Here is a 24,199-nt window from a genome sequence, read left to right as displayed (position 1 = left end):
AGTGTACCTAGTTATGCTAAAAATAAAAGTTTCAAGTCATAGAAAACACCGATCATGTAATATTTTGGGTCCTGAATGTTCATGCAATTGTTCATCCTTGTAGGTCAACTGGAACAAGAGGAGTTGAAATGTCCAAAAAATCCTATTTCTCCCATTTTATTGAAATTTTTATTTTTTTTGATTTGAGTAGGTACCATAGATATTTCTTTTGATCATCAATGATTCTACATACACCCAAAGAAAGGGAATAAGATTTGTGCATATGTACATGTAGGTATTTAAATTTGAAAGATTGTTTCTTCAACTGTATAAAATCTTGCAAGCTGTATTTTTACAGGAACAATATTTCAATTTTGACTCGAGACAATGGAGAAATATGTATCTGAAAACATACCAGCAATTTTGAATTCTTAGGGTATACACTACTGATTTCAATTTTTAAGACTTTGGCAAATTTTTGAAATTTTGATTTGTGAAAACAAAATTTAGCCTGTAACTTTTGTCAAATTTATTAATGTTTTATAATACAGCATTCGTAAGAATATCGATTATTGAGAAATTGAAATGATCTGAATAAAAAAAATAGATGATTAAAAATCTGAAATTGGTTCATTTTTCATTTTATTTTTCAGGGTTTCTCAGATGTGTCCTCTTCAGATTCATTTTTCTGTAGCATGAACCTGCTGAAGTCCTAGAATTTCATTTGGGTGTTTTCGATGACATTTTTTGAAAGCCAAGAATGTAGGTACGTACATACGTACGTACAGCAGAAAGTAGGCATTCCATGAAATAGGTACGCACGAAAATCGTCGAAAGGATAATTGTGTCATGATGTAGACCCTTTTTTTCTCTTCAATTATTCCTCTCGAGCACACTTGGTACGTGAAAAAGGCCGATAACATGAATGGTGATAAATTGAGTATAAAAAAGTTTCTTTCAAGTTTTATGAGTGAAAATGGCGAAAAAATACAGGAAAAAACTTATCAATCGTTAAGGTATAAATATCGTTCGTTATTCCGACTCGCGTTCGCCCTTTGCACGTCGTGTTCGATATTGGAAAATAAGACTTGTAGCGTTCATTGTTTTAGAAAAATAATTTACCCAGTTTTTATGTTAGGCTTTAAAACGTTCTGCCTCTTTTACGTTCATTTTTATTCGACTCTAAACTGCAAAAAAACTTAATGTTCCGCAAATCGCCGGCTCTACTTTTTTTTGCCTTACTTGAGAACTCGTTATTATACCAGCCGATGAATTATTTTTATGAGCTGACTTATTTGAATTCAGTGGTATATAGATATATATTTTTTTTTCTCAGTGATGAAAAAATATATAGTGCTCGGTAATTTGTTGATGCGGGAAATGCATGCTTGTTGTGATGAAAAGTGTTGTGAAATCGAATGTTATCGCCATTAGGGTACCTACTATACAAGTTATGATCAAACTAGGTAGGTAGTAAGTACGTATTACGCGTGGGTTCTTTTTTCAACATTTACCAATAACATGAGTAATCTTCCTGAAGTCCTTTTCAAATCGCTAGAAATTTCGAAGAGTCCGGCTTGGATTTCTTGTTGAAGAGATACATACTCGCAGTTTAACTTTTCCTCGCTCCTTTCACTTTTTAAAACAGTTCCATTTTTCATATTTTTTAAATTCGAATAAACTTTGGAAGCTTAAATTTTCAACAAAAAAAAAAAAAACGAGCATACCTCACGTACACCTGATGATCCAAAATCCAAAAAAAACTACGGATAATTTTTTTCATCCAAAATCTTCGTATTTTGACAAGGAAAACAACCCTTAGCTGCTTCAAAATTCTACTTTATGCATATTTAACTCTAAATGTACCATCTCTCGAGTGAAAGTTGAAACAAAAAGTACAATGTTGAAAACTCAAATAATCGTTAGGTTGAAAAAAATGAGATAATAACGAGATGATTTATTTACCACCCTTGTGGGAGTGTTTGAACTCATTGAAGATGCCGACAAAGCTGGTAATTACTATTAAACGTAATCGCCCACCTACAAGACTCTGGTCTACAACGTTTCTAAACAAACATTAGGTAAAAGCGGTTCATCCAAAATAGCAGCTTGTTGTATACGTAAACGTAGAATATTTTATAAGTTTAGTCCGTCTACCCAGCTTTGCTCGCGGTCGCCGTGGTTTTTATCTAGAGAGATACAACTTGCTTGTTATATTCGCCTGCCTCGGAGAACGACACCGTAAGATCAATTAATTTTGCAAAAGCGCACCAATAATAAAAGTGATGAAAGATTATCTAGAGAGCGTGAAATTTTTACAACAGACGACGTTTTGACGAGGGAAAAAAAGCCATTTTTTTGTTCTCAAGAGGCCTTTGTAAATCTAACAACAGCCTCAACGCACAGTTTTCGGTATCCGCCTCTATTATTTCACCGGGTGTTCCATCAAGTGTCTGCCATAGGTATTTTGAGTTTGGCGAAGCACAATTAGTTTCGAGAAATGATGAAAGTGGAACAAAAAGCCCCATTAAGGTAGGTTATTTTTCAATTTTTTAAAGAATTTCGGAGTCATGTAAAAATTTGTTGAAGGTTGAGCTCTTCAAGTCGAATGTTTACGTTGTCCTTTTTCTTGGCAAAAGCTCAACTTTTAAAAAAAAATATTGATAAAAAAAATCATTTGAGAATTGACTTCATACAAAAACGTACATAGATTTCATTTTCTAGTTATTGGTGAATTTTTGAAAATTCAAGTACGCATACATATCATTATTCATTTTTTATGCAATATCAAAATGAAATCTTGCATTTTTTACGCTGTAAGTCAAAAATAATTCCCATCTCAGCGATTTTTTCATAAACATGGTTTATTGAACTTTCCTAATAACATACCAAAAGTCCCCACCGATAGACCCTGTGCGACCTCCTATAGTCGTTTTAGTATTTTCGATTGAGGATTACCAAATCAAAAAAGATTTCGAAGGGGAAAAAACCATTGATTCTATTTACAATTTACTTCTTCATAGATCCCTAAAATTAAAGGACTTGCTGTGGCTCTATCCTGAAAGTTTTCTGCTCACTTTATGAAGTTCTTCATGTTTGAATCCTAGCTGAAGAAATGTTTTCATTTTTTACTATACCTACCCCCCCCCCCCCCCGCAAACGACGTAATGGACGACCTTTTTTTGCATGAAGTTTCTGTTTTCTCAAACTCATTTTATGAAATTCACAGTAAAGCAGACATTTGAAGGGACAACCTGTATACTCGCAATTGTGGCGAAACATGTCGTATCCCGGAAAACTTTTTTTTTCAGTTGTGGGGGGCTTTTTTCTAGTTTTGAACATGTGCACGTTCATTATGCCTGTACTTACATAGGTACGTTAACTTTGTCAATATAATGAAAACGCGTAACGCGTTTCTCAGTGCGGGCGCTTTTATGCTCGCAAGTAGGTAGGTACATACAACGACGTGACGACGCGACGTTAAAATTAACACCGCAAGTCCACCATCGCCATTAATTTGGCCTATATTTTTACTTTTGAAATGTTCGCCGAAGCTAAGCATTTATCGATTTTTCAAAAACCACATTAGAAGAAACAAAAGCGAAATGAGTTAAAAATTCTACGCCTATTGTTTGATTCGTTTCAGCGCGGAATTCACGCCGCATGCCGATTTCGGTCTTAATGTAAGCTTTTTGTACATTCGCGTTTATCTTTCAGAAATAATATCTTTCATTGAATGAAAACGCCGAGACTAAGGTTTTCGCGTATAATATTCATACTTGATATAGCGCGACGCGACGCGACTCGACTCTACTCTACTTTCTCTCTCGCAGTATAACTTGATGAATTGTGCATCAAGGCGAGCGTAATTAAGCGTTGCTTTTCATCCTGTCAGCAAACGTATTTATTTTTAAATACGTAAATTAAAATATTGACCGAGAGAAGTGCTTCTTCAAGAAGTAGTTTATACGTTGAGAGGGCAAACCTTATTTACGTGTTGTGTATACTTACGTAGACGAGACGAGACGCTCCAGACGCTTGTCGTATACGTATTTGCATTGTACGATGTACCTACTCGTATTATATGTACTTGGTAAGTACGAGTACTTCTACTTCCTTAAGTATAGTTTACGCGAACTATGTGTGTATTAAAATTTCATCGAAGTAAAAAAGGCCGCTGTCAATCGAGTCGATTATGCGTGAAAGATCGAGTCGCGTATAGAAATTCTTCTCATCATTAATATCAAACGTGTTCACCTGTCACTTGCGATTCAATCGTATTTCTTCTCTTGAAGAACATTTCAAATGATCGATCGTTTCAGCCAAATGTTATTAGTATTCAAGCTTACCGCTAATATCCATTTATCATTCGTGATTTTAACCAATTTGTCTGTAAAGGTGGAAAAACTTCAAGCTCCTATACAATTCGCTGATGCTGATATATTTTTACTAGACGTACTCGTATGTAGTAGGTAGCTAGAGCTACACGTGAGAGTATACGTAGGTAATAGGTATGTGTTTACGTTTAGTATGTATACGCGACCTCATTGCCTCCTTCAACTCGCTGCTATGTCATCCCTGAGTGAATTTTCAATTGTTTATCATTATAAGACGACGAGAATTAATTAACTTTCAACGTTTTCGTCTCGTTGTCCCCTCAACACCTACCTACCTTCATTCATGTATATGTCTGACAAACACTTGCTTACTCGCTAGTGTACGTATGTACCTATACCTATGTACATATCGTACGTATTATACATATAAGTTAGGTACCTACCTATAACTTACGTAGGTATAATTATGCCAACGTACCTAAGTTTTTGTTTCATTTCAATGATGACTTCATTTAGTAAATGCATTATAGGTGTATACGCTTTGGCATCAACACTGAATGAAAATGACAAGTTTCTAGCTATGCTTATACATGCTCATACCTTATTTAATAGAAAGCTATTAGATACCACAATCACATGAAAATTTTCCTGACATTTCGCGTAAGTATATTATTATTTGATGATGAACTTGTAGTTTTTTTTACAAGGGAGACGGATTTATAATTTAGTTATACATACGTAATGTTTCATTTCGTCCTTCAGAAATACTCATTGACGTTTTTTTAAAACACCATTTGATTTTTATGAAAGATTTTATTCTACCTACGAGAGTATTCATTTCAGCGCAGGAGTTCGTGCTCAGCGACCTCAAATTAGTCAAAAAACGTCACAAAAATTGCAATTTTTAAAAAGAAATTTTTGCGCAATTCTCAATTTTTCAGAAAAAGTTTTTTTCTTCAAAAAAATCCACGAACTCCTCCGCATTTATTTTTAAAATTTTTTCAATTTTCAAAAAAATAAAAGATATTTTACGATTGATTTGAGGTCTTCGAGTACCGTTCCGGCGTTCAGCCAGCGCGTCAGTCGCTGCTTCATCGAGAACTGGCGATTTTATCGCAAAAAGTGTCGTGTTTTCGAAAACTACGAAGCGAAGCTCAATTCGGACGTCAGTTTCGCGCTTAGCGACCTCGAAAAGCTCAAATTAGTGAGGAAATATTACAAGCATGCTTGCAATTTTCGAAAACGATTTTTGGCTTATTTTTGAGTCTTAAAATGGGTATTTTACAGTAGATGGGAGCTTTATGGCGAAAATCTGTCACCGGAAATGAATCCGACATCCCGCACACCACCCCCCCCCCCTCGAGCCCTAAATTTGACGAGATTCGCTTCTGAATTTAGGCTTTTATCTTCAAAAAAAATGCTTCTCGTATTTACGATAAATTGGTTATGCTATTTCATTAGTCACTATTCGTCATCACTTCATCAGCCATCCAATAAGTGACGAAATTTTGCTGGTTTGTTTGAAAGTACCTACATAAGTATTTTTGGTTTTTCAGATGGCGATTTATTTCGATTAACTCTATAGGTCGCCGAATTCCGAACCCGGTGTCAGTTTTTCGTAAGGTCACTCCTTCACTATAAATTTGCAATTTGTGTCGAAAAAATACAAACGTGTTTTCTTACAAATAATCGCGACTTACTCCGAAAAATTTCAATTTTCGTGCAAGAAACGAACTAATTAATGCTCAATTTGAAAATAATTTTTTGACTCAACTTTGAGTCATGAATATGTATGAATTTTTTTTCGAAATCGACGATGTAATTTTAGTCTTCAATCTTATTTTTATCGCTTGTACAAAAAAACAACGTGAGTATACCTACTTACTAGAATTTTAAAAAAACGAGGTTAGATCGAAAGAGCATTTCTTTCTAGGGATAGCAGCTTGCCTGGGATGCCATAGCCTTTTGTACAGTTTTAAAAGCATTTTTTTTCTTTTTTACATTTTCCCTGCATAAACCGGGTGCGTTTTTACGTATTACACTGCTCATTTGTTGTGAACTGGAAATTGATGCGAGAGGAAGAAAAATTAAATTTTTCTGAGTTGAAATTCATTTCATGATGCATACCTATAAATTCATGTTGACCATTTTTAATTAGTTATTCATCAGAATATAGATTGGTTCTGATACATGAAATTGGGGAAATATAGAGGAGAAAATTATGAAATTAAAGTTTTAAAAATTACAGATCACAAAAAATGCTACAAAATGTTAAAGATGTTTCAAAGTCGCGAAAAAACTTGACTCAAATACGTTGGAGAGCAACCTGAAATGTTGGAAAATCTATTCGAGTACGAAAATAAAATGAGCAAATTATTCAACGTGAATACCTACATCTAATAAATGAGTTACTGGTACACCCAGATGACCAGACAATATTGAAAACACCTATTCCCGAATCATCACACTCTCGTCGTCGAAAATGAGAAAAAAGTTAGCCTACTCAATAAATACACGTGTATATAACACCAATTTACTGTTCGAATTCTAATAGCTTATTTGTTCGCGAGAAATATTGGAAAAATATGCGATAAATTTTGACTCTGACAATCGAGTCGAATGCGAAGTTTTTGAATAAAATAGTAGATATTTACCGACACTTTCATCATATTCATTAGAAAGTTTTAATTCGAAACTGTTGTTATCAAAATCGAACGTTGTGAAATGATTCCCATTATTGTACGAATAAAACATAGACAGACTTATATTCCGCGATACCGTTCCAGTGTTGACGGGGGTGGTGAGGAGAGGGAATGAAACACGTATTTTTGAAAATCATAATGACGTAACTTTCAAAAGTTCATTTTCATGCTTGCTTCGTTCATTCTGAATAGATTACTTGTTGCCTATAAATTAATATTAATAAAATGATAATACATACGTGTACATATTTCGTATAGGTAGGTACTGATATCAAATTGTAAAGGACTGCAAATAATTGCTGAGAAAGAATAGCTATTTTAGTGCAGATGTAAAATTGACATAAAGGGGGGTAGGATTTTGAAAGTTGACGATACATTTGATCTTATGGATGTAGGCACGGTAACTGAACGACTTTTTGCCAAATTGAATTAAGCAAATATATTCTCCTTTTCTATGATCCATGATTATTTTTTGCTTTGAAGAAGAGTTTTCCGTGATTGTGCATCACTTGTAGTCCCTTCGAATTTCATGTTTGGTACATAGAAAAAAATCAACAGTAAATTTTGAAATTTTTCTGGTACTCGGTATTCATTCCCACATCATTTTCTCCTTTAATTACGACTAACAGCGCAAGAGATTATTCAGATCATCCATCTACAGCAATAACTATCTAGTTATATTCAAATTTTGTATCGGGACATCTACTCCCAGGACACCTTGTATAATAATGTAAGTATGCAAGTTAGTTCGAGTATCTTAGGAATGTTGGATCAAAACTTACTCAACTCAATTACACGAAGACGATGTCGCTTTTTCTTTCGAAATATTTGAACGACTCGACGCGAATAAACGGATGAGCTGAAAAATTCTCGCGACTTAATAGCTCTCAGTATTAAATGTAGCGTTTTAAAGATATAAACGTAAAAATTGGTCCGCGTTGAAAATGTAGGCTTGAATTGGATAACGAAGACACGATAAAAAGAAATGCTCCGAAAGTAGCCAAATAAAAAGCTGGAAAATTTAATGATGAATGTGTAATACGTATATATAGGGATGTATTTGGCTTAAAGAATTTCAACGCAAATCATGCTAAAAACTCGCTTTCTTATGAAGATGTGATCAAAGTGAAAAACGTTTTTAAACTTAGTCGAGAATTTTTCATGCCTTTCGAAAAGAAAAAAAAAGAAGAAAAAAAAGAAGCGTCACATTTATAGAACCCCGGAAATTGTGAAGAAGAGCAAAAAAAGAAGAAGAGAAGCGGGCGAGCGGCACACGCTCCAAAAAGCATAGAAGAAAAAGTGCGGATGTGCGAAAGGGTTGTGCAGAGCTAAAAGGAGATCGGGGTGAGCAGTCGGTAACAGCTGATATAACAAGAGGTCGCCGTCAATTGTAAACGTAGATTTCGTGTTACATTATATTTGTCTCCTGGTATAACGAGGCAAAAGCGCCGTTATGCTCGTATTTTTGCTGACGTCAGCAGACAACGGAAATAGTCCACTTTTAACGAACTTTTATAACGGCCGAAATTTATGCTCCTCTAATTACATCGGCAAACGCGTCACGTTATAAGGCCTGCCGTCCGTTCATTTCGCGACGCGACTCCGTCCCCGTACCCCTGCTCCCTCTACACTGTTCCGCCACGCCACGCCACCAATCCTTACCTAATGTTTACTGTAATTTACAGACTGCATGAATTGGACCGGAATTATTGTAATTTCAGTCATTTGTTTGCTCTTTCTTGTCTGCGCTGGAAAATTGCAACACGCTTCGAACGTCATGAAATATTTATAGTTTATATAAGCGCGAACAGCTACCCTAGTTGTTTCTGCTTCATGCGGCCCTGCCCAGCCGGGCCCGACTCGGCCGGCGCGGCGGTGCGCTCCATACGAACGAATACTTTTAACATCGTAATTGAAGTAGCCCTTTGCGTATTTTACGGGTGTAACCGCACTTTACGATCATTTTGTTGATTTGATTTTACCCTCGATGTACCTGCAACACACTCAAACTGGCTGTGTGCAAATTTGCGCCGTGTACCAAGGTGAAGAAGTGAAAACACCTGCTCGTCGGACTGTAAAAAAATCTCGTGGAAAAGTTACAAGAGATTGATGAATGGGTAATGTTGAAATACAAAGGGAAAGTGCCAAAAGAGGATAAAAAGTTGAAATCTTAAAAAAGCTTAAAAGCATGGGTATATGTACCTAGCCTACCTACTTAGCAATTATCACATCTGCATGCCCGAACGTCAGTCAGCTTTATGCGTACATTTGGATTGTTTTGCTGGAAAATGTACCTACATAATATGCAGCTGTCTTTTGAAAAATAGCCGAGGAGTTTTACTTTTCAACACGGCTAGAGAGAGACACTTTTGAAAGTATTATGATATTGAATCGATATAATTATCATGATACTTTTGTTTGTTTATTTTAGCTTAAAAATTGGCTGAAATGCCGAAACTTTCACAGAAAAAAAAGTCAAAAACAAAAAAAAATCCAAAAGCTCGGTATCAAGTTTGGATCGATACAATACTGATCTGATACGTATCGATAAGTATCATGATATATCGGTTATCATCCCATCCCTACCCTCCGAGGTAAGTTTGGATGCAACAAAATAGAGGACGCCAATAATGCGTCAAATCATCTCCTTTTTAGAAACACTGGTCTGCGAGCAGTCGTTAAAACATAAGTGTTAATAAAATTGCATACCCAGTTTGCCGTAAATACGTTACACAAGGCTCATTCCACGTGTCCTCCAGTATTTTTCAAGACCTCTTGTTCTTTATTATCTCATTTCCATCCCAACCCACCTATGTACGGTGAAGGGAGGGGGGTGTTCGGACAAAATCCATAATTTTCATGCATTTGAGATTTTTTTTTGAAATAATTTATGTATTTGCAAATTTTTGAAAATTTATATCTGAAGATTTGAACAAAAAATTCTAAATAATTTTCAAAGTTTGAAAAAGCTCGAATTTGAACTTTCAAAATGAACGCTCAACTTTTTATGATGAATACAAAGAAAGCTGCATACCTTTCGCTAAAGTTATCCTAATGTGCGATCAAAAAAAATTTACATATTTTGTACTTTATCTAGACGCATACCATATTTTTTCCAGAATTTTTTGTATGGGTGCAAGTCCTTCAAAAATGCTAAAAACTAATTTTTTTCATGATTATTTTCATCTCAAGTCGTCAATTTTGGTCGATATTGTTTTCTCGCAACATAATATCATGAAAATACGCCTAACATAGGTATTAGGTATGCTATATAAACCTGAATTTGAACCAAACTCGCCATTTTCAACTTGCTATGCTTTTTTTGTTGATGCGAGGAGATCCTTGCCCGTTGCCATAACTTTCAAGTTCCATGCTGGGATTTACTGATATTAAATAATTACAGATATGAACTAAAATTTGAAACATCGAAAAATCATCTATAATTTCTAAATATGGATTCAATACTTGTGAAAACTTTCGTAATTTGTCGGCACAGATTATATTCTCGTATCAGAAAGGAAGTGCATTTTCTTATGATCGTTAGCGAATATTTCGATAGATTCTGCAACAATCGTCATTCTAAAGGGGAGTAGGTATAAAAATTATCGCAGACGCTGAAATCAAACTGCCTACTAAGTAGCATATTGCTTTTTCACAGTTCGTTTAAAAATCGAAATGAAAATTCACTAATAAATCACTGGCGTTCAGCGAACCGTATAAAAGGCGTAATTTTTTCAACGATCATTATTTCTGAAAAAAAATGAACTCGTTGCAGCCATCAAGTTTTTAATTTCACCCTTGAAAAATCTATCCGTTTATAACGTCGGGAAAATAAATTCCGCTAGAAAAAAGAGCCAACGGCCCAGCCCATCCCAATCCTTACAGTACCAAGTCGTAATAACGAAACGGGCTGACCATTGAAAAGAACGATTTTCACGCCGTTTTCGCCCGAGCAGCGCGGAGAATACAAATTGTACTCTTAACCTCGACATTATAATTAAAAAACACTTACAAAATAAAACAAAAGATTGAAAACATTTTTGTCGAAATAAAAAAAAAAAAAGAAAAGAAAAAAAGGCGCGGCAGAGCCAAAGCGGAAAGCGCCGAGTGAATACGCGAAAGCGATGTTCTCGTAAAAAACTTTTTAATGAAAATGTTCGCCTTGCAGGTCGTCCATTATGTGGCGTTTATTTTGCTGCACAAGAATCTCGATTTAATTGTAATTTTCCATTTTTTTTCGCCTTCTTCAACGTGTGCGTGAGTTAAGACTCGATGTACATATAAACAGTCGTCTTACTGGTTGGTGGTATTTCAGATAACTCAGAATATTCTCGCCGATAAAGCGAAAAGTTGGGTAAAACTTGAAACTTCTTCCTAACGTGCAGCTTCGAGCCAAAATTCTAAAACATTGCGCTAACTTTAAATGTAACCCAGTCGCAATCACACATTTCACTAACACTTTTTCCTATAGATTTTCAATTTTCCGTGCGAAACGTAAATAACACGTCCAATTCGGCTAAAATCGCGCCATTTTGTTTTAAAATCATTTCATATTACGCTCGTTTCCGTCCTCGATATATTTATACGCGCCCGCAAAAAGGTGGAAGTTACGCGTGTAAAAATTTCGTTATGAGAAAGCACTCGCTCTTTCTCTCTCTCTCTCTTCCTTCAACTTAATCTCATGATGCGTTTGATATGAAACTTGCCACGTATAAGACGTATTTTTTACTCTCCCTTCTTCGCTTCGTATACTAGATATTCATCATTTCTTCGCCATACTAAACTGGCAACATTTGAAAGGTATTTTGTGAATGCTAAATACACGTATTTAGCAGCGATTGTGTAAATTACAATTTTCTAAAAAGCTACCCTCTTTTATCTTGGAACATCGCCTCTACGGTGCCTATTGCATTATCGCTAAATTCATTTTATACACGATATGTATGTATCACTTTTCTCTGTCTCTTCATAATACCTACTTACACAATATCCAACGTAAGTGTAAAAGTATCTCATCAAACATTGGGGCATAAATTTTTAAAATCATTTTTACTGCGAATAAACCATGTTTATAGTGGAGAAAAAAATTGAGCGCTTATTTTTAATTAAACGATTCTCTCAAGTACCTACTAACCCAACTACTAACTACAAACTACACAAATGGGGAAATTATAAAAAAAAATCATCTCCTATCGACGACCTTCGGTGATTGAAACTTGGCGCGAAAACTTCCAGTTAATTATAAACTTAATTATATTTTCAAACTAGGCTCGTTGTAAAAATCTAAATTACACATTTTTAATTCGATAGAAAACTTTTACTCAGAGCCGTGTTTTTCTTCATCTTTATCGCTTCATTTTTTGCTCTCTTTCTCAATTAAGTGGAACTTTGAATAAAGAATAAGTCGATGTCCTTGCTCCTTGAGGAGAAAGCAGGGGTGGGGAAAACGGTAATTTATTGTGCACAGCACATAAAAGAGCGAAATCGAAGAATGAAAACAGATAAGTACCAACAAATGAGATTGGCAATTTCTTTCTTTAGTAAGTATTTCTTCTTCGTTCCAGATTTTCGTTTTACTTTGTGACATCTATAGTTGTAGGAAGGATAAACCAACTTTGTAATCAGCATTACCTAAAATTAAAAGACTCTGAAATTTGGATTTACTTCCAACTACATATACCTACATATAGGTACCTATATCTACCTAAGCGTACGTATACAATACATGTGCATTCAAAACGGTTTCAGTACAACAGCTAATTTCAAAATGATAGTGACGTGACGTACTTACGTAAGAGTGATACTTTTAAAGTCACTACTTCATCCCACTCCCCCTTTGAGTTGAAAGAAAAAGAATCATGGAAAAAGGTTCATTCGCTAGAATTTTTATAGGTATGTACGTAGATACCTACATATATCATTTGATTAATTACACGTCGAAAAATCTCTTTGGAGAAGAAAATAATAAAGAACTAGGGAGTTTGCCTCCTGGGCTGCTCCGCAGCCCCAACCGTCGTCTTGCGTCATCGTTTCGCTCGGGTTGCTCGCCTTTCGCTCTCTCCACCCCCCCCCCAAAAATTGAAAATATTTTCACTGAAAATTCAAAATTGTTAAAGAACTCCCAATGATTTCCCCAAGTGTAAATTCCCTTCATCTGAGTGAAAATCCCCGAACCTCTGTTTTTTTGTTTCAATTTCCAAATATTTTAATTTACTTAATTTCATGCTTTCTTTTTCAACGATCAATAAGTGTACGTTTTTGTTTTTAAATTGTCTTTTCTTACATTATTGTTTCCTTTTCATTCCTTTTTTGTATTATGTTTCATTTTTTATTGTATTTATTTATCAATTCCCATTCTGTTTTCATTTTTTATTGTTTTTTGCTCATTTTTTTCATCTATTTGTCATAAATTCGTTTTCTATTCTTTTTCAACCATAATATTCGTTTTATTTCATTTCCAAACATTTTTCCTTTGGGGAGGGGGGGGGCATTAATTTTTTTCTCAGTTTTAATTTCAATTTTTAAATATTTCAATTTCCTTCATTTCATTTTTTTTCAACGATTGAATTTGTTTCTAAATTTTCTATTCTTACAATTGTTTTCTAGTTTTGGTTTAAATTTGATTTGATTTCTTTTTGTTCCATTCAGTTTTTTCAGGATTGATTTCATTTTTAAAATTTTATGTTTTGTTTTTCCACCTCGTTTTCTCATGTTCAATTTTGGTTCCAATTTAGTTTTTTCACAGTTGATTTCTTTTTCAACTTTTTTTTGTGCTTCAATTATTTTCTTGGTTTTTGTTTTGAGGTCTTTGAATTTTCTGTGTTTGTGTTTACTGTTATCTTCATTCTTATTACTTTTACTTATTTGATGGTGTGGAAAATGCTTAGCAAATGGGAAATTTTCGGCTTCAAACCCTCAATTGGAGAAATACCTGACTGCAAGGTTGAATTTTTGTTTACCTACTATTTATGATAGGTAAAATGCTTAGCAAATAAGAAATATTTGGCCTAGAATCAAAGCTAAGAATTATTGAATAGTGCATTTTTAATTTTTTGGGCTCCAACTAAAAAATTTTGGATTTTGAATGTTTGATGGCACATCTACAGGTCATAAGGAACATTTTTTAAAAAAATTGAGCGAAATCGGTTAATATGGAGAGCCAGGGCTGGCGAGACAAACTTTTCACATGATTCTTTTAATATATATAGATAGATAGATAGATATATAGATTGAAAAAAATTGAAGAGACTAAAGGGAATCAAGGTGCCCAATAACGGTCCTTTTCAATTCCAGCTGAACTTCAAAATTGGAAGAGCTGTGGTGAATTGATATGCAGCTCTAACTCCTTCAATGCTTGACTCAGGTTTAGGTGGAACAATAAAATATGAATGTATAACCCAATGCTGCAGAACTTTAAATACTCCAAAAATAAAAAAAAGGTTACCTATATTCATACCCTTCAATTAAAGTCGTGTTAAAACTGCTAATAGTCATTTTTGTGTTTTTTTTTCAACTCGGAGCAATCAAATTGAACTTATTTGCAATATATAAAAACACCATAATATAAGTTTGTTCCTTCAATTTCTATAATCGGCGAGTGGGCGAGTCAATTTACACTTAGTTGTTTGAATTGTTTATTACAGTGAAAATAATGATCATGGTTATTTTGACTTGAAATACGTACCTACTAGACCAAAGATAGATGATATTATATTAAATTTACTTGTAATTCGTTTTTACGAAAATTGCACCTCGAAAGTACCTATTGTAAAGTAAAAGAGCTTTTTATACGGCGCACATGAGTTTTATTTTAATATTTGCTTTTTGATATACACGAAAATGTGGCGAACACTTCAGTAAATGGAAAATATCAATTCGACTGTGGTAGAAAATATTGTGTATGTTACGAATATAAAGAAAAAGTTAGCATACAACAAACGAAGTAGGTAGCTAACCGAATTAGGTACACGAAATTGTTTAAAGGTTTTTCTTTTCGTATACTTAGTGCACCTGAGCCTGAACAAAATATAAATACTACGTAAATATTTACCATTAGGAATAGATGAAAATTTCATTATTGCTTCAAAAAAAGATGTTTTCACATTGTGGGTGATGGAAAAACTGATGCAGATGATAAAGGAAGATGAGGTGGAGCTACGTTACGATAAGTGTTATGATAGATATGAAAATATAATACATAAGTAATCGATTTGATCGATAAATTATGGACATTTTTTTTTATTAAAAATTTCACTCAACCATCAGTTTATTGTGTTATTGGAAAAGTTTACAAAATTTTTCCACCTGAAACCTCTTTTGTATGGAAGTTTTTTTTTGTTTTTTTTTTGATAAGCTACTTACAGATAGATTTGGTTGGTTTTTTCCCTTGCCTTCATTTTTGTCGCTTTTTTCTTTCTTCGCTCGAGTATTAACAATAGCCTGGTTTTTATATCAATAAACGCACTTATATTTACGATTTTTCCATTTTTTTTTTTTTTTTTTTTTTTTTTTTTTATTAGCTGCGGTTTTTCTCCATGTTGGCGGCTTTTATTTTATAAATTAAAAGGAAAACTTAGAGATTCTCGGTGACTAGGTTTTTGAAAGGTTGCTTCGATAAAAGAAATTGAATTTTTTTCTGCTGCCAAGTTCGATAGACGATGAAGCGTATTATTTCTAGTAACTAATTAAAGCTTCATTGTGCAGTTGTATGTAACTACCTGCCTACGCGTAATTTTATAGTCGTTTATGTGGCGAAAGGTAACTACGAGTAAGTATTTTACTTTGGACTTTGGCTTGTGTAAGTAAGTAGGTATAGCAGATTAGGTACCTACGTAAAGTATTTTAGTTGGGTGGTGATGATATAATTTATTAGTCGTTGCCGACTTTATACGTATAACCAAAAGCTCGTTATGGGTGATAATGTAATTTCAGAGCCCGATGCGATGCCTTGCTCTCTGCTTCGCGTTACAAAGTGGACCCATAATGAGCATCATGTGTAGGTAAGTAGAAAAGCACGTAACCAAAATATATAGGATAAACGATACCAATAATCTTTTGTCGCTTTTTCATCGTTAAGGGGTTTTCCTCTAGCTTTTTTCTAAGGTAAAAAGAAACGAGTTCGTGTGTAAGAGACGCAAATTATAAACGTTTCCGATTTACATAAACGTTTTTCGCATATCGTACCCTACACCAGGAAACGATCGTTTAATTAAACGCTGTTTTATAGTACACGATGGCGACTGTTTTAAAAGGAATGCGTGTCAGACGTGATATTTTATTTAACATTTTGTGTACCGTCCGGTTAGTCGTTAAATATGGTAATTGGCGCGTAATTACCGGCTGATTTCCGTGGCATGTTTTGTTTATCTTTCGGACCAATCGACGGTGTTTTATTATGTGCCGCGTGTAAAGGCTGAGGCGATAATGGTGAAGATTGATTAAACCAATCATAACGATTTTTTTCATTTCAAATTTCTAGTTCGAATGATGCGAAAATGTACCTCTACCTACACAAATGTCCTCCAGGTAGGTTTAGGTTTCTTTAATCTATACTAAGGCGAGATGTGTCTCACAATGCAGTGTTTAAACTGAGATATTGTTCGGTGTAGGTATTCTTTTTGAGAGAGAGAGAAAGACAGAGAGAGCGAGAGAGAGAGAGTCTGCGTTAATTGTGTTGGGTATGTGGGTTGTGCGAACTACAGCAGGTGTTTCTGTCGTCGATGTCGGTGTGGATATCGCTACAGTAAATTATGAACAATGTAGGATTAATTAAGTGCTATACGCTTTTCCTCGTGTAGGTATCTCGAAGCATTGTTACGTCTACACACGAATGTGTATACAGATACTAGATAGATATTATGTAGTCAGCAGAATTTGTGCATGTTATTAAGTATTTTATTGCAAATATATGAAGAATTATAAGCGAAATTTTAAAATTTATCTAGCATTTTGTTTGGCTTATTTTAATTTTGTAAATTGCATTTTTTTGGTACCTATGTTTTTCTATTTTTTTCATCTTAATTTTATTAGATCAACTAACTCGGTGGAATGTATAACCATATTTTCTGCAGCAAGATCTCTTAGCTCTCTCTCTCTTTCTCTCTCTGTTAATATTTTAACAAGGGAAACCTTTCGGTCCTTCAGTTACTGGTTTTGCTCATTTTTTTTTTTTTTTTTTTTTTTTTTCACAAAAGCAGAAGAACTTACAGGGAAGCCAAGCCCCCAAAGAATTTCTGCTCCTAAAACCAAAAGTCGAAATTTCTATGGGATTTGATTCCTTTAATATTTGTCCAAAAATTACATAAATCGAGTACAAAAGGTCGAGAGAAAATGTCATCAAGTGATAGGTGCATACAAAAGGAGGAGGAGCATTCATGATCTAAAGACAAGACTATGATGAAACGTCAGCAAAAATTGAAGTTCCGTCCCTTTTCCAAGTTCACCAAAACCCCTCACGAAACCAAATTCCACTTCTGATCTGACATTCGAAAAGTTAACCGAAATCGAATGGAGGGCTATCAAACGAAACGCGACAATTTACTCAAAAAGTTAAGGTACCTTCTACTTATGAAACTATTAACCGCGAAACCTTCTGTACCTTAGTAATTTGACGTTTACGCGCTTGGAGAAGTGACGTTGAAAGGTTTGATTTTTATTTAATTTAATTTGCTGGTTTTGTAATGGTCTGCATTGTTGAATTTTATTTAATTATTACGCCTCGACAAACTGTAACCGTATAAATTTAACAAAGATGAAAATCCATTACCTCGCTTAACGACCCTAATTTTTTTATCATTAGATAGTAAAATTTGGTGAAAATTCATGCAGAAGCCATTTACTCGAATTATTTCTTAAAATGTTTATTGCGCTAGTTTCAAAAGAAAAAAGCGGCCTGAGAAAAGGAAAAAAGGTACCGCTGAGAAATTCAGGTCTGTATAAGATAGGGCGAAAAATTGTAGATTTACGAGCCAGCAAGGATTTGCAATTTAACATTACCGAAAAACTTTTGCACTGTCATTACCAGAAAATGAGAATTTGATCCGGCGTATTTTTTAATTTTTTTAACGCCAAATTCAAAGTATGTAGTAATTGGTTAAATGATCAGCGGGATCTGAGTTATCGATATAAGTATGAATGTACAAAAAAAAAAAAAAAAAAGGTAAAATTGCTTTTAAAATGGTTATAAATACTCGCCAACTTATAATATTGTAAAATTACTTATCTAAAAGATGAAAAAAAAATTCTCAATATTTCTATAAATCATTTTTCTTAAATGATTTAAGCAAATCGGTTTTTCGTTCTTCGAGGATGAGAAAAGGAGAAAAAAACGCCTATGAATAAGCCTATAAAAAGAAAACTCATTTCTTTACATAAAACTCAAAAATCCTTCGATATCCGTTAGGAAACTCGTTTATGGGTGATATTGAATTCTCTGGTAACGGGTATTGTGATGTAAACGGAATTCATGCTTCATCATTTTTACTTCTTTCTTGTCAATTTCAACGAAAATAAATAAGTTGTTTTTTTTAGCTCTTTCTATTAAAAATCAGAATAAAAAACGGTCTTTCATTGGTTATTTTTTTCTCAATATTATTCGATTTTTTATGAGTGTTGTCAAAGTCAGGTAATATAGTTTTTTCCTGCGTATTTTTTTTTATTTTTATTTTTTTCAATGAAAAGCAAGTTTTGCACGAAACGAGATTATTAATTATAGCCAGTATTATCGCGGCGAAAGGTTTTATGTGAGAAATTTTGCGATAAAATGAATGTTTAAAATTTTCGAATTGGCAATTATCGACAGATGCTTTTATATTCAGAAGCAGAAGGGACAAAACCGAAGGCCAATTTGAAAGAATTTCTTTCAATGAAACTGCTCTATTCTTGAAGAATTTCAACAAAGTACTATTAAATTTTTTCACCAAATCAAAGTTACCATGACGATTAATACTGTCGACAATTTTAACCGAATGTAATTAATTAACCATATAATAAACGAATTCTTATCGTACGAATTATTCCATTTAATCAGTTTTTTAAATAACTCCCTTTTAATTTTTCATTTTGGCTGCGAAACCTTTAATAAATTTAAACAATCGGAATGGTTTTTTTCTTCCTAGCTGTTGGCAAAAGCTCGATTTTATGAATATTTTATAGAAATCGAAAGGGTCTGAAAGAATTGGTCACTGAATTTTCGAATGTGGTTAACAGAAAAGTTCTAATTTCGAACACTATGACCACTAATAGGATAAAAGTGTTGTTCGAGCGAACCTGTAAATGCTGGTGAAGTTGACGCGAGGCGAAACCGTAATGCCGTTGGCAGTTTTTATTATGTGTATTAGTGAAGTGAAATGCGCCAAGGTTACGAGTTATACATCTGAGGTGGTTTTTTTCTCATTTCGGTTTTCCCTGTTTGTGATTTCCAGCGGTTGAATGGAATTAAATCCGGCTGCCGCAGTATAAGATGGATTTTATACTAACGAATTAATATCGTATACGTTGTTTTGGAGATTTATTTTAATCGGTTATGAGACGGATGGAAATTTGTTGCTAGGGTCGTTTCGACACGTTACTTTCAAAAGAAAAAGATATGACGTTTGAACCGTGAATAATCGATTTAGAAACGAGAATTTGATATGTTGAGGTTTCACAATGACGTAATACCTACGTAGGTTGTAAAATATGATATTTTAAATGCGAATGTCGAATAACCCACGTATCACGGTTCATTCTCGTCAAAAATAACCTCCTTATTTACAATTTTATCGAGTACTTGCTACGAAGTTGTATTTGAATAAGTTTTGCATTGCTTGCAAAGTTTTTCGAAATTTGTAATGCCTATAAATTTCAAACTAGCGAAATCACCGAACAATATTTTTTGAATAAAAAACGACTCAAGCACATACGTTAAGGTAACTATTTCTTGGTATTGACGGAACTTCGTGCGTCGCCTTCTGGTAAGGGACCCCCCCCCATGATGATTTCCGATTGGAATGAAACTTGGACTGGTGGAAAGAGGAGCTCAAAAAAAAACAATCTCCAATTTTCAGCTACCCAAGTTGATTTTTCGATTTTTGGCGCACGTTTGAAGTTTGTTTTACACAGGTATAGCTGTTTCACTCAGAAAACAAGAAAAAATTACAAATATCCATCTCTTCAGCATTTATCAACTTCAGGAGCTCAAATTTTGCCCAAAGACAGTCTTCTAGATACCAGATCGACCCATACCATCATCGGCCGGATCCGGGCATCCGGTCAGAAAACAGAACTTCTGAAGGCGCAAAAGCGCTTTAAACATTTCAATAAATCGCTGAAAATTTTGACTCAAAGTGGGAAAACCCTTCTATGTATAATTATGCTATGTACTTTAAAATTTCGCTGTTTGGCACTATCTAATTCATCTGGGATATTCGAGGAATTATGCATTGAATACATATACTCATCCCTTTCATTTTTCAAGATCGGCAATCTAACCAACATTTCAGTAGTTTGGGTTGCTGCATCAGCAAGCACAATATTTGACAACTGTTCCGGAACAACCCTGAAAATTAATCAAAGATGATCCACAACCGCTCTCCTTTTTTTTGCGATTTCCTTTCCAATTTGCACTTCTCTATAACTTTTCACATTTTGTGTGTCAAGTATTGATACCTAAAATTGTGAAATTTTTCAAATATTTCACGTTTTACTCGTTTCATCTTTGACAGTTTTCCTACTCTAATATATCATTACATGTGAATACTGAATATCCGATTTGCATCTCGCAAAAACATAACAAAAGAAATCTTACCCAGCTTTGCGTACAGCTCCGGTACAATTAAACGATGCAGAATTAGCTTTCCTAGCTCTACTATATGGTGAATTCTGTAAACTTTCGTCGATATCTTCATCATCGCTTATAGCCGTCGTCAGCGACATACGATCATCATCAGACATCTGTAACACAACGACGAATAATTTTAGTAAATTGCAGCGAAAAAAAATTTATTACCGTGCGAATTCTTGAAGCGGAAAATGTAATAATGCTCGTAACGCGAGCGAAGCGCTTTAACAAAAACAATTCTTCGCGTCATGGAACATAACACATTCAAATTTTTTGCCTTTTTTCACTCATTTCATCCATACGGATGCGATAAATTTCAAAGTACTGATCTTGCAGTTAATTGCTGCTGTCGCCGATAAATTACCGATAATTTCAATTTGGCGAAATTTAATTTAGGGTACCTATGGTACTAGTTTTAACGTCATCGTACTATGTACCTATGTCAAGTTGAACCATTTTTCTTCTAGTCTATATTCAAAGATAGACACTTACCAAAGTCAAGTATTCTTTATGGAATAAGATAAAACACATAAGTTTTAATTTGTAAAAAAAATGTAAAAAACAGTGGACCGCGGTTAGGTATTTCTGTTAAATAATTTTCACAACTCGACTTTAATATTCTACACCGAGAAAAGTTTTTTTTTTCAACCCTACAAAAAGAAAACAACTTAAAAGTAAAACTTTAATAACAGGTAGTAACGAAAATTAACGAATTGTTATAATTTTTTCATTGTTGTAACCAGCTTTATGTTAGTAATAAAATAACGCGATGATACTTTTTTTTTTTTTTTTTGGTACGAATAAATTAGCCCCAATTTTTTAATTGGCATACAAAGTAAGCGGATCATAATAAAAAGTATAAAATTAAAAAAAAAGTCGTATTCATTCTGCTGGAGTCTTAGGTTTCCTGGTGGAAAGTTCTTCCTTTAAAAAAAGAAAAGAATGGCCACCTAATTTTGTTTTTTCGATGTATTGTCGTGGTTTGTAGGTATACAAGTATTTAAAACCGAACAGGAAGAAAGTTTGAATTATTAATCCTCTTTATAGATCTTCTCTTATTAAGAACGAACAATTCAAGTTTTTGTCAAATTCGAAGTACAAATGCATAAACAAATTGATTTTCCAATCCGACAGTACCAGAGTGGAAATCTGGAATATTTCACAACGCCTCTTTGTTGTAAATTGAAAATTATATTTTCTCGTTTGAAAATTTTTGAGGAAAAATTAAATTCGAAACTTTTGAAAAAATAAAAACTTTTGCATAAAAATTAAAACACATTCTTCCTTTCCCTTGGCAAAAAAGTGAAATGGTTTGAAAACGTAACACGCGCCCGGTACCTTTTATTATGCCATCGCTCGGTTACCTCTTTACGTATAATTTACTTAAGAAAATTCGCATTGCTTTAATATTATACGCGAAAGCGAAAAAACAACTAGAATATATTTACGACTACGTTAGATTTATAAAATAAACGATTCACTTCATTTTGTATGGATCCACCCCCACCACCGCCTAAGAAAGAACGCTCCGATTGGAAGTCTTTTTCCTTTTTTCCTTTTTTTTTGTTTTTTCGGTACCATTACGATTCCATGTTGTTGGCGCAGATGAGGAGGTTTTACTTACTCGATTCGAAATATGAGAACAGATTTCTTTGAGCTGACGTGAAATATTGAAGTATATTTTTACAGCTACAGCTCGTCTTTTGCGTTGTTTAAATTATTTACAAACATAAAATTGTATCCGAATGAATTCTTTACTTGTGTGAAACAAAATATGTTTCAAGAATCTGTAACAATTTACTTTTCGAGTAAATCGATCGTGTAAAATTATCGTTGCATGTGTGTTTAGTTATTTTATTTTCCAGTTTGTTATATCAGTTTCTGTTTCATGTTAGTTACATATTTACGTCTTGTTGTATTGCCCGCTATAAAAATGGTCCAATAATCACCCATCTTCCCTCATTCCCTCACTTCCTTTTATTGATTCGTCGAAATTTACTATGTATTAGGTTATTTTTCAATTGTTTTGGAAAAATTTGAAAATTGAGGAGAAAAAAATGTAGATAGATTTTTTCCTGCTTTTTAAAAAAGAAATTCATTGATTTCTGAGTTTTTTTTATCACTTTTTGTATAAACAGCGAGGAAACAATAGAATACCTGCCTACCCAATTTATTATATTTTTAATTGAAATTTCAATTTTTTTTTCTTTTCTAAATCCAAAATCCGGAGACACATGAATGCTTTTTAAAATTTATAAGTATAGGTATATATTTTTTTTTTAAAAGAAAGTTTTTTGTAATAGTATGTAAAAGGCAACATTCTTCCACCTTTTATTGTTCATTTGACGTATGTTGCAGTTCTTTAGATTTCATGAAAATAAATTCAAAACTTTGTTTTTAAAATTTTAATCATTTCAAGTGGATTAGTGACTTTGTTTAATTCATTTTCAATCATTTTAAATTGATGAGTCGCTTCGTCGTAAGTTGCTTCATTTGTGAGCATATAGTTCGCTTGGTTTGTAGCTTTGTTTACGGTTTGTTCGCTTCATTTGCAGGCTGATTTAAAAATTAATCTGTCTAAAGAATTGATTCAAAGTTACTACAAAAAATATTAATTTAAAATCACTTCCCAAGAAAGATTTGAATTCCGCAGCACCCTAAAAACTTCTTTGAAATCAGTATAAAAACATTCCTTACTTCACTCACACGAAAAAAGTAAGTAAGTAGGTGCTAGGTGCCTACTAAAAAAAAAATGAAAATATTTAAATCACCTCAAAAAAATTCTTCAACTACTAAATTGGAACTAAAATTCTAAATCGCCGCCAAAAGCTTTATAAACCCAATTCACTCGCCAAAAATATATTCCAAATCACCTCATCAAAAAAATTTAAAATCACCATCAAAATTCATTCAATTAATTCATTACAAAAAAATTCATTTGAAATGAAGAAGTTCCCTTCAAAATAAGTTAATTTTAATTATTACCGTTGTGTCCTGCTCCTCGTCAAGACGCGCCTACCTAGATTAGGTTCATCCCTATAACTCTACTCATCTCCGAGAACATTCATTGTAAAGTAGTCTGACGTAACAACCCTGTCAGAAATTTAAAATTCGTCGTTTATTGACAAAAATAACTTGATACGTTCTGTAACTTGCGTTGGTTTCTTGACGTGTTTTCGCTGCACTTACTTACACAATATGCGAATATTAAATTATTTGCGAAATTGCGTTAACTCGCGTTTTAATATGTATAACTATAACTTAACTTAGTTTCTCGTATCTAATAATGTGCGGAAAAATTATTAAATAACGTTAATAGTTTCTACCTACTACGTATTTAAAATGTATTCCGCACAATGTAA

The 24,199-nt window shown here is 33.7% G+C and overlaps 1 protein-coding gene and 1 long non-coding RNA gene across 4 annotated transcripts in view; one reads left to right on the top strand and one right to left on the bottom strand.

Moving 5' to 3' along the window:
• sif (still life) overlaps positions 1-24,199 on the bottom strand; it is a 283,631-nt gene that overhangs the window by 107,513 nt on the left and 151,919 nt on the right. For all 3 annotated transcript variants that reach the window (XM_065345710.1, XM_065345709.1, XM_065345711.1), the window contains exon 15: positions 20,805-20,950. In XM_065345710.1, coding sequence (XP_065201782.1) covers positions 20,805-20,950 — 146 coding nt within the window. The remainder of the gene's footprint in view (positions 1-20,804; positions 20,951-24,199) is intronic.
• LOC135832459 (uncharacterized) overlaps positions 1-24,199 on the top strand; it is a 224,574-nt gene that overhangs the window by 115,610 nt on the left and 84,765 nt on the right. The gene's annotated exons all lie outside the window — the stretch shown is intronic.

This window comes from Planococcus citri, chromosome 1 (assembly GCF_950023065.1).
Source record: "Planococcus citri chromosome 1, ihPlaCitr1.1, whole genome shotgun sequence".
Classification (NCBI taxonomy): domain Eukaryota; kingdom Metazoa; phylum Arthropoda; class Insecta; order Hemiptera; family Pseudococcidae; genus Planococcus; species Planococcus citri.
The sequence above is the reverse complement of the archived record's forward strand: the minus strand, read 5'-3'. Positions and strand labels throughout refer to the sequence as shown.